The sequence below is a fragment of the Tamandua tetradactyla genome, chromosome 23 (assembly GCF_023851605.1).
Source record: "Tamandua tetradactyla isolate mTamTet1 chromosome 23, mTamTet1.pri, whole genome shotgun sequence".
Lineage (NCBI taxonomy): Eukaryota > Metazoa > Chordata > Mammalia > Pilosa > Myrmecophagidae > Tamandua > Tamandua tetradactyla.
In genome coordinates, this window is record NC_135349.1 from 54,092,172 (window position 1) to 54,102,609 (window position 10,438).

At 51.4% G+C, this 10,438-nt stretch overlaps 1 protein-coding gene across 3 annotated transcripts in view; it reads left to right on the forward strand.

Annotated features, from left to right (window-relative positions):
• Positions 1–8,152, forward strand: part of MEFV (MEFV innate immunity regulator, pyrin) — a 64,980-nt gene extending 56,828 nt beyond the window's left edge. For all 3 annotated transcript variants that reach the window (XM_077142002.1, XM_077142003.1, XM_077142001.1), the window contains exons 2-10: positions 112–999; positions 2,457–2,827; positions 3,222–3,317; positions 4,901–5,131; positions 5,527–5,549; positions 6,288–6,403; positions 6,565–6,597; positions 6,928–6,960; positions 7,124–8,152. In XM_077142002.1, the coding sequence (XP_076998117.1) occupies positions 150–999; positions 2,457–2,827; positions 3,222–3,317; positions 4,901–5,131; positions 5,527–5,549; positions 6,288–6,403; positions 6,565–6,597; positions 6,928–6,960; positions 7,124–7,677 (2,307 nt within the window). In that variant the 5' untranslated portion in view covers positions 112–149 and the 3' untranslated portion in view covers positions 7,678–8,152. The remainder of the gene's footprint in view (positions 1–111; positions 1,000–2,456; positions 2,828–3,221; positions 3,318–4,900; positions 5,132–5,526; positions 5,550–6,287; positions 6,404–6,564; positions 6,598–6,927; positions 6,961–7,123) is intronic.
• The last annotated feature ends 2,286 nt before the right edge of the window (positions 8,153–10,438 follow it).

Below are 10,438 nucleotides of genomic sequence, written 5' to 3' on the forward strand. Positions count from 1 at the left end.
CTGTTGCCCTGCATGGTTCTGAACTTGAATTTCTCTAATTTCTCCCGTACCCCAAACTTCTGCTCTAGGCATAGGACATTTTCATGCCTTTGTGTCTGGTTGCCTTTTCAGAATATCCCCTGGAGGAAAGTGTCACCAACAGTTCTGCAATGTCGTGCTCCCCGGGAGGGGATAAGCCCAAGAACCTGAAGATATCAGATGGCCCAGAAAATTACGGGCAGCGGCAAAGGGGCGATAGCTCTGGCAGCTCAGTGTCAGGCCAGTCTGAGGCCGAGAAGGGGTCCCAGAAGAAGTGTCAGGGCAAACGGAGAGATGAGAAGGGCTCCGAGGGTCTGGATGGGCCAGGCAAGCAAGGGGCCAGGAGTTCGACTGTGTCTCCCAGGAAGAGTCCTTTCTCATCTCCGGGCAGGGTGCCCTGGGAGAAGGGGAAAGAGAGTCCCAAACTGCGCAGGAACTTCAGCTCGTTCAGTAAGCTGTCCGAGCTCTCCAACCGGTCAATTTACGGATCCCTTGGAAGAAAAGAGTCCAGGAAATTTGAAACATATTTACCCTCTGGAAAGAAGAGGCCCAAAAGTCTCGAATTTACCATTTATTCAGGAGAGAAAGGATCCCCCAATTCAGACGCTCTTCTGACCCAAGAGGGGACAAGAACTCTAAGTCCAGACTCAACAGCCACTCCGAGGAAAGTGGCCACTCTGGATGTAGTGGCTCCAGAGCAAGGGTCCAAGAATCCAGAGCCTGCTCTGACTCTGGGGGGAGGTACACTCGAGAATTCACTTGACAACCCCTCGCTGGCTGAGAAGACCGGGGGGCATCCAGAATCCACAGCCCCCTTGAAAGAAAATGGAATTGGGAGTCCAAAGGCCCCCGAGAGCTCGGGGGAAATGGTGGACAGTGCACCCCATCGGCCTTCAAATCCGCAAGTCCCTCCTTTGCTGGGGAATAAAGGAGCCCAGAATCCAGAAGCTCTGGCATCTTTACGAATGGCAGGCTGTGAAGGTAGTTTCCCCCCAACTTTCCTTTTTTTGTCGTTAGTGTATTTGTATCACTGGGATCCCCTGGGCAACTAATGCCTAAGCCCTTTGGGAATCTGACGCAGGCTGTGGAGCCTGGAATATTCCAGTAGGACACATTCTCACAAAATCTTGCTTCAAATTTCAGGGAATTCTTGGGCACGCTGAAGTCCTTCTTTGAATTCTCAGGGCTTCACGGACCTCAGGTTGAGAATGTGCGAAAGACTGAGTGAAAATATCTCCTTTTCACCGTAACCCTGTGGCACTATGTCCCAGGGCCACCCCAGGTCCCTTACTGATGGGGTAGTAATTAGGATTATGTTTGGCTGCGAGGGACAGAAACCCCCAAAACCAGAGACTTAAAGCAGACAGTTGTCCATTCTCCTGCACACACATGACACACAGGTGTTCAAGGACAGGCGCAGTGCTCCGTGAGTCAGGTTTCCAGGCTCCTGTTTCTGCTCCCTGGGTTTGCTCTCAAGCTCAGGGTCTCAGATGGTGGCAGCCTCATGGCAGGCAGCAGGACAGAGGGACAAAGGAGGAAAGATGGAACAGCATGCATGCTGTCACTTAGGGAAGGTTTCCAGAAACTGCTCATGGCATCTACCACTGACATCCCTCTGACCAGAACGGAGCCAGCTGGCCACACCTAACCACCAGGGGAGCTGAGAAATGTGGTTGGATTTTTAGCGGGAGGCAGTGGGGAAGAAGCAGCCATATGAGCGGCCGTTGATTCTATCATGAGGGCAGGAGGGGGAATGGGCCACCAGCGGTCTCATCTACAGATGTGATATGAAGTCCCAGGCCACCATGAGGGGACTTGGCGGGAGGGGAGGTGGCAGTTGACTGCCTTTCTGTCTCTTTCTTCTCGTATCTCCTATCATTTCTGCATTTCTGCTTTAGGAAGTGGCCACTCTGGGCTTGGGGAGAGGTCTCCGTGACTGCTGGTCCGCATGGTGACCTCGACCCTTTAGTCTTGTGACGTCCCCTCCTTCGTTTGAGCAAACGCTACTTGAACTTGGGTGTGAGCAGTGCTCCCTCTGGTTCCTCCTCCAACACACATTCCCCAAAGGCCCGCCACGCCGGCCGCTCTGCTAGGGAATGGGGATTCCTAGGTGGGTTTAAGGGACAAAAGAAAGCCCTGGGCAGAATGCCCTGCTCTCTTCTATGCCACCGCCAGACCTGATGTAGACTGTATAACAAGGACCTGGGGGTCTTTCTTGACAACAAATGCCCCAAATTCCAAGTTGTAGGAGTACCACGAGGTATAGCCTTAGCCCTCCAGCCCTGGGGCTCGCTTGCTGCCGGCTGGCAGGAGGCTGCGGGCGGGACAAGCAAGGAAGCGGTCAGAGCCTAGCCAAGAGCTCGCGCATTCCAGGCTGGGGCTCGCTCCCCTGGGCTTTGCTGCATCCTCAAGACATTCTCCCACTGCTGCGTCCCCAGGGCGGCCGCAGGACAAGGCTGCGTGTTCCCTCTGCCAGGCCCGGGAAGGAGACCAGGCTGGTGGTACCTGCATGCACGATTCCTGCAGCTGCCCGCCGGTTCCTGGCGACCCGGGCGGCCACTCACCCGGTGGCGCACAGTGCCAGGTCCCGCTCCCAACAAAATGCTCCGAAGGCCAGGAGTGGCCGAAGGGCTCGCCGTTGCCCAGCCCCGGCTCCAAGCCCCCGTCTCCGTGTGAGCGGCACATGAAGCAGCCCCGCCTGCTCTTCTGCGAGGACCACCAGGAGCCCGTGTGCCTCATCTGCAGCCTGAGCCAGGAGCACCGGGGTCACCAGGTGCGCCCCATCGAGGAGGCCGCCTTGGAATGCAAGGTAGGTGTTTCCTCCCCAGGGCATGGGCATGCCTGGCTTCGCTTCCTTTCCCCTACAACCCTGGGAGGTTGGAGCCTTAGCCAGGACTCCTGGCCTGCAAATGGCAAAAACACAACACACGCCAGGCCAGCAAAAGGGGAATTTACCGGCTCATGTAGCTCAGAGATCCAAGGGCTTCACAGGTCCTTAGGACTCTCTCTTGCACTTCCTCTTGGTTCCGCGTCCCTTGGGGGTGATGGTTCACTCTTCCTCCTTCCTAATACCCTCTTCCCTGCGCTCTCAGCTGCAGCACCCCCAGCTTTGCTCCCAGAGGCAAGTTTGTCCACTCTAGAGTTGGTGCCAGCTAAAGAGGGCAGAAGCCACTTAAACTTCTCAACGAGGGCTCTTTTTCCAGGAACAAATTCAGAGGCAACTGGAGCATCTAAAGGAGTTGAAAAAATATGGGGAGGAGCAGAAATCGGAGAGGGACATGGAAATAGCAAACTTCTTGGTAAGGCAAGGGGTGCCCCGTGGCCAGTCCTTGCCGGGGTTCACTCCTGCAGAGGGAGGGAGGGATCAAGAGTGAATGGGGGTCCCTGAGATTCTTCCTGGTTCACAGGGAAGCAGGGATGGCCATGAATTCAGATGACCACCTGCTCCTGGTCGGTGGGGTGGGAGCTGGCACCTAAGCATGAGTTCATCCCAGGAGGGGCTGAACCCCCACCCCACAGTGGGGAGGGGAACATCTCCGAGGAGCTGTCGTGCTTTCTCACACTCACCTTTAAAATGGTCCAGAGAAGGGAAGCCATGGTGGCTCAGCAGGCAGAGTAGTCGCCTGCCATGCCAGAGGACCCGGGTTAGATTCCTGGTGCCTGTCCATGTTTTAAAAAAATGGTCCAGAGAGATGAATGCCGGCAGCTACTGCTGAGGACTGGGACCGAGGGAAGGGAAGGAGAGGATATTAAACACCCCTGTAGCAATTTTATAATTGTTGTCATCTCTCTCTTTTTTGGATATCAAAACCATATTGGCTTGGGCGGGCCATGGTGGCTCAGCAGGCAGAGTTCCTGCCTGCCATGCCGGAGACCCAGGTTCAATTTCCGGAGCTTGCCCATGCAAAAAAAACAAGAAAACCATGTTGGCTTTTAAAATGTAAACAATTAAAATAGACATTTTCTGTACAATTATGGTTTTGCAATGCCACGAATTTCAATAACTACGACTCCTCCAAGAGTGTCCAGCTTCTCTGTGGAGCTGATTGCGTTTTCCCTGCAAGCAGTAGGCTCTGTGCCCACAGAGGCTTTGCTCTCGCTTCGGCTGGCTGGTCCCACCTCCCTCTCTGGGTCACACTCCTGAGAAGCCAAATCAAGTCAACGTGGAGGTCACCATGCAGGGAACGGGCAACGATAACAAGGGGGCAGGCCAGGAGAGATTTGTGAATTGTGGTGACATGAAACCCCTTCCTATCACCAACTGGCTGGGAACACGTGGGTGGAATGGCAGTGGGGATGTCCCGGGGATGGAGGGCCCCATGGAAAGGAGACACTGTTTTCCAGACTTCTGAGGCTGTCTTAGTGACTCTGAAGGGCCGTCTCTCTCCTTGGGGAAGGAAACGAAGCACAGGAGCCATTTCACTCTCTGTAGAGCCTTTATTATGTGAAAGGCAGACGATAGGTGAGCTAAGGATTGGCCTGTGCCTGGAGGCTGTGGAGGTCAAGTCCACGTACAAACAGGCTGTCTACCCCATTCAGAAACTCGAGTGGGCAGCCCATGGGGGCGCACGTAGTCTCCAGGAGTCCAGTTGGGCAGGCACAGGCGTTTGGCCATTTATGACCCCAGGGCCCGAGCTCGCACCGACCTTTAGGGAAGGATAGAGGTGACGCTGGATTTGTAGGCATTGTCCAAGAGCCAGCCCCTTCCATCTGTTCTGGAAGGTTCCAGCCAGCTCTGCCCCTGTCCTGGAATCCAGGCCTCCACAAGGCTGAGGGAGCTCCTGCCTCGGGTTCTCCCCAAGGAAGTGGGCCTCTGGGGGCTGCCCAAACTTGTATGTTGGGAGCCCCAGCACAGAAGCCCTCCTCCTACCCTGTCTCCCAGAAACAAATCGAAACTCAGAAGCAGAGGGTCCAGGGCCAGCTGCAGCAGCTGTGCCGCTTCCTGGAGGTACAAGAGCAGCACTTCATGACCTGGCTGGAGGAACTGGGCCAGACTGTTGGCCAGGTGGGGGGTGCGTATGGCACCCGCGTGTCCCAGGACATCGCCTTTCTTGATGAGCTCATTGGGAGGCTGGAGGCAAAGCAGTGCCAGCTGGCATGGGAGCTTATGCAGGTAAGTGTCGCCAGGCGTGGGCCTCCCCCTCAGCCCCCGCCCACCGAGCTCGACAGGACACGCAGGGTCCTAGCATGGCCGAGGGCCTGTCAAGGCCTGGGAGGAACCTTGGTCTGGTGACCCACGATGCTTCCTAGGCCCAAACCCCTTTAATGAACTACAGGGAGCCAGGGTGGCCCCATAGCCGGGGAGCTTCTTTGCAAGTCCTGACAGGCTGCCACCTCGGGTCATTAGAATCAGGACGGGATATCCCACTTGGTTGACACTCCAAGACTGGGGTACTAGGAAGGGGCAGGGAGCAGTTGTGCAGTCCAGGGGCCCAAAAAGGGAAAGCTGGGGGTCAGCGCAGAACCGAGCAGGCTGGTAATGGAGACCACCCCTCTTTTCTCTCCTAGGACATTGGAGACACCCTGCACAGGTACTGTACAGCTGGGGGTCCTGCAGGAACTGTGTGGGGAGACAGCCCCAGGAGGGGCCAGGGAGGGAGCTGACCCCAACCCGTTCCCAGGCTCCTCCCATGAAAACATTCCAGATTCATGTAGGGAGAGGGGAAGCCAGAGCAGGAGGGAGAATGTAGTGTTGAAGATTGGAAAGAATAAACGCAGTTAACGCTGAAATGGGGGCAGAGGGCTGCTTAAACATGCCTGATGGGTGGATCTATGCAATCTGCCTTATGAAAACTGTAGCTCCAGAACTGCTGGTAGCATCCAGAAAGGAAGCACTCGTCCAGGAGTCCCTTGGGAGGGACTCTGCTTTTGGAGCAGAGCTGAGCTAAGCCCAGCAGGCAGGGGCGGGTACGGCAGGGGAGGGGAGGGCAGGGAAGAGGCTTTAGGAAAGCAGCGCTAAGACTCTGCTGGACATACGACTCCCCTGGGGAGCAAACTATTGATACCCAGGCCATGGAATACCAATTAAATCCTAATCTTTGGAGGTGGGACCCAGGCACTGGTGACTGTAAAAACTCCTCAGATGATTTCAATCTGTGGCCAGAATCCACAACTTGACCAGTGTTTAGAACTCGGAGTCCAAGAAAGTCTTTTCTTGGCGTAGCCCAGGCTGGGCTGGGCCAGGCTTGCCCCATGGAGGCTGCACCTCGCTCCCAGCTCAAGGGGACTTAGTGTCCAGTTCTCCCTGGCCAACAATCTCTTATCTTTAGGGCTAAGACAGTAACCTTCCCTCCACCATGGGCCACCCCTCCAGAAGTAAAAGAAAAGATCCACCTCCTCTACCGGAGATCAGAGTCTATGGTGAAGAGCATGAAGAACTTCTTGGGTAGGTGGGCTTGGGGGGTGAGGGAAGGTACCTGCTCTCTCCCATAGCCCAGAGCCCCTCACCTCCCTTTTCCCCCTCCCCACTGCCTTTGGCCTCTCCCCACCTGTCCCCAGCTGGAGGACCTAACCTGAGCTTCTCTCTGCTCCCGTTTCTCCTTTTAGAAACCCTGCGTTTGGAAATGGGGGCTTTCCATGGTGAGCCTGGTGTGCTGGCGGGAACCAACCAGGGGTTATTGCAGGGTCCCCTTACGCTGCTGATTTCTGGTATTGTGTGGAAGAGAGAAAAACCTCTTGGAACCGAGGCGGGAGGAAGGTCATGAAAGACCCTCTGGGCTCCGTGTAGGTCCTCGGGCCCGACACAGCGAGCTGGCCAAGGCCCGGTGGCCTGCGGGGAATGGGTCATACCCAAGCACAGGGAATAGGGCTCGGAACGGGGATTCCTGTCTTCCATGTTATGGAGTCAGGGTAGATTTAGCCCCTCTGAAAATGCTCAGGATTTCTTTGTCTCCTCTCCCTTCTCTCTAGTTTCAGACGTGACAGGTGCTCAGGCATATGCAGGTAAGTGGCCTAGGCCTGCTGGGTCCCTGTGCTCTCTCTCACCGGGATTGAGAGGAGCAACCCTGCCCATGTTTCCTGGAGGTGGGGGGAGCCCTGTGAAGTTGATACCCAAGGAACCCCTCCCTATGCCACCCTCAGGTGCTCATTCTAACCCTCTCTGCAGTGAATGTGACTCTGGATGCAAAAACAGCCCATCCTAACCTCATCTTCTCTAAAGATCTGAAGAGTGTGAGACTTGGAAGCAAGTGGGACTGGTTGCCCGAGAGCCCAGATAGATTCGATAGCTGCATCATGGTACTGGGCTCTCCACCCTTCCTCTCTGGACGCCAGTACTGGGAAGTGGACGTGGGTGACAAGACAGGGTGGGTGCTGGGAGTGTGCAAGTCATCCATCAGCAGGAAAGGGAACATGGCTCTCTCACCCGAGAATGGCTACTGGGTGGTGATGATGATGAGGAAAAATGAATACCAGGCGTCCACCGTGCCCCCTACCCACCTACGATTGAGGGGGCCTCTCAAGCGGGTGGGCATCTTCCTGAACTATGAGGCTGGAGACATTTCCTTCTACAACGTGACAGCCAAATCCCACATCTACACGTTCCCTTGCTTCTCTTCCTCTGGGCCCCTTCAACCCATCTTCAGCCCTGGGGTGCATGATGGAGGGAAGAACACAGGGCCTCTTGTCATCTGCCCAGTGGATGGCCAGGAGCCTCACTGAATAGCCAACACTTTGCATCCCTCTCCCAGCACCCAACCTTGTACCTTGCATGCATACACCCAACAGTCATTATTGAATGTCTACTGGGTGTCAAGTGCTGTGGATAATATAATGAAAAAGAAAACGGATCCTGTGCCCAAGGAGCTTACAGAATAGAAGTGGAGGTAAGCTAAGAACACAGACACTGGCAGGGCAAAAGTGAAGAGAACACAACCCCAATGACTTGCAGTGGATTTCAGAAGAGGAAGTTCGTTACAGTTGCTTAATAAATATCCGTATGAGTTAGCACCCTCAGATGCCCCTGAGGTGGAAAAGGCTGCCCTCATTTTCCCTCAGAACCCTATGAGAAGGATGTGGCCCCTCATTCCATCCTTCCCTGTCTCAAGGACATAAGACGGCTTGAGAAAAAAAACAAACAGAATGGATTGTTTATAAAAGTATTTTTGTACCTGGATTAAATAAACTATGATTCTTACAAGTTTAGGCTGAGCCTCATGAATAAATCAGTGAGAAATTCTGGTCATAATTATATTTGTGGTCACTACATTGATCACTGAGGGATCTTATTTCCCTGTTGAACACCACAAAAGAGATGAGGCTGCTATACTGGAAAAACATTTGACTCATACTCCAAGTATTTGATTATCCTGTCTTGGAAAATCCGTGGGCCTGTGGAATGATGGGTGTTCTAGTTTGCTAGCTGCCAGAATGCAACACACCAGAGATGGATTGGCTTTTAATAAAAGGGGATTTATTTTGTTAATCCTTCAGAGGAAAGGCAGCTAACTTTCAACTGAGGTTCTTTCTTATGTGGGAAGGCACAGGGTGATCTCTGCTGGCCTTCTCTCCAGGCCTCTGAGTTCCAATAACTTTCCCCAGGGTGGTTTCTTTCTGCATCTCCAAATGACTGGGCTGAGCTGCGAGTGCTAAGATGAGGTATGCTGAGCTGCTTAGGCTGTGTTACATTGAGCTCTCTCATTTATGCACCAGCCAATTGAATCAAACATCATTCACTGCAGCAGGCACGCCTCTTAGCTGACTGCAGATGTAATGAACAACAGATGAGGTTCACGTACCATTGGCTCATGTCCACAGCAACAGAACTAGGTACCTTCACCTGGCCAAGTTGACCAACTGACTCCAACTACCACAATGGGTATTCTAGCTTATCCATGCCCCTTTATCTCTTTATCTCCCCCCTTTTAAAGAGTAGGAATTTGAAGACGAAAGAAAGAAAAAAAGAATGAAGACTAAACACCAAATTCTTCCCATCCAAATTCCACTTTCCATCTTCATTATTAGAGTCTATACTGGGATCACGGATTCTCCATGGTTGTCACCAGAGCATGCAAACACGTGCTCTGCTTTCTTCATGGAACATTATTCTATATGCATAATTCACACACCAACAAATTCCCCATTGTCAGTCATTTGTCACTCCCAATTCTCTCTTGTAATCATCTTCCCAATGAACAGCCCTGTGTACATTCTGTACGCCCTCCTGAGACACGAATTTTTCTCCTTATATTTTATTTCTAAAATGGCTCCTGTACATGCACTATTTGATAGCACTTTGCCATAACATCCTTCAAAAACGTTAAAAAATGTTCAGTGCCCAAAGCAACATTTGTGATTTTAATGTCTTTTTAATAGAGATCTAATGAGACTTACCGCTGTTTTATTTCTTACCTGTCACTGAGGCTGTGAATTTTCCCATGTGTGCTTCTGCTCTCTGCTTTGTTCTACAGAAGTGGTGTGTCTCCTTTGACTACTTACTATGTGGAATCCAGTACTGAACTCAGTTGTTTGTAGTACTTGTAAATATTTTAGATAGTAAACATTACTACATGATGGATGAAATTTTCTGTGTCTTGATGGTTTTTAAAATTGAGATACAATTCACAAACTATACCTTTTAAAGTATACAAGTCAGTGGCTTTTAGTGTATTCACAAGGTGTGTTCCCCACACCGCTACCTAATTCCATAATATTTTCATCACCCCAAGAAGAAATGCTGTACATATTAGCAGTCACTCTCCATTCCCCCACCCCCCACACTCCAAATCTCCCAGTCCCTGGCAACCACTAACCTATTTTCTGTGTCTATGGATTTGCCTATTACAGATATGTCATATAAGTGAAATCAGAAAACATGTGGTCTTTTGTGTCAGGCTTCTTTAACTCAGCATAACGTTTTCAAGGGTCCATCCCTTTGTACCATGTATCAGAACTTCATTCCATTTAAATGGTGAAAAACTAACCTGTTGTATGGATATGTTACATCTTATTTATCCATTCATCAGCTTATGGCACTTGGGTTGTTTCCATTTTTTGGCTATTATGAACAATGCTGTTATGAACATTTGCATACAAATTTTTGTTTGGGCAAATGTTTTCACTGTCTTGGATTTATACTTCGAAGTGGAATTGTTGGGTCTTATGTCAACTCTGTTTTAACAGTTTGAAGAACTGACAAATTGTTTTCCAAAGTGGTTGCACCATTTTATTTTTCTACCAGCAATGTATGTGTTCCACTTTCTCCACATCCTTGTCAACACTTGTTAACTCGTATATTTATAAAACATAAGAAGTGACACTCCACACTAATCCTACTCCTTAGAGATCATTACTATCAACTATTTCTTATATATTCCTTGGATTTCATTGCATGAACATACCATGATTTGTTTAACCATTTCCCCCCACTTCTTGCCACCACAAAGTATTCTACAAGAAAATCTTTCTTCATATAGCATTATAA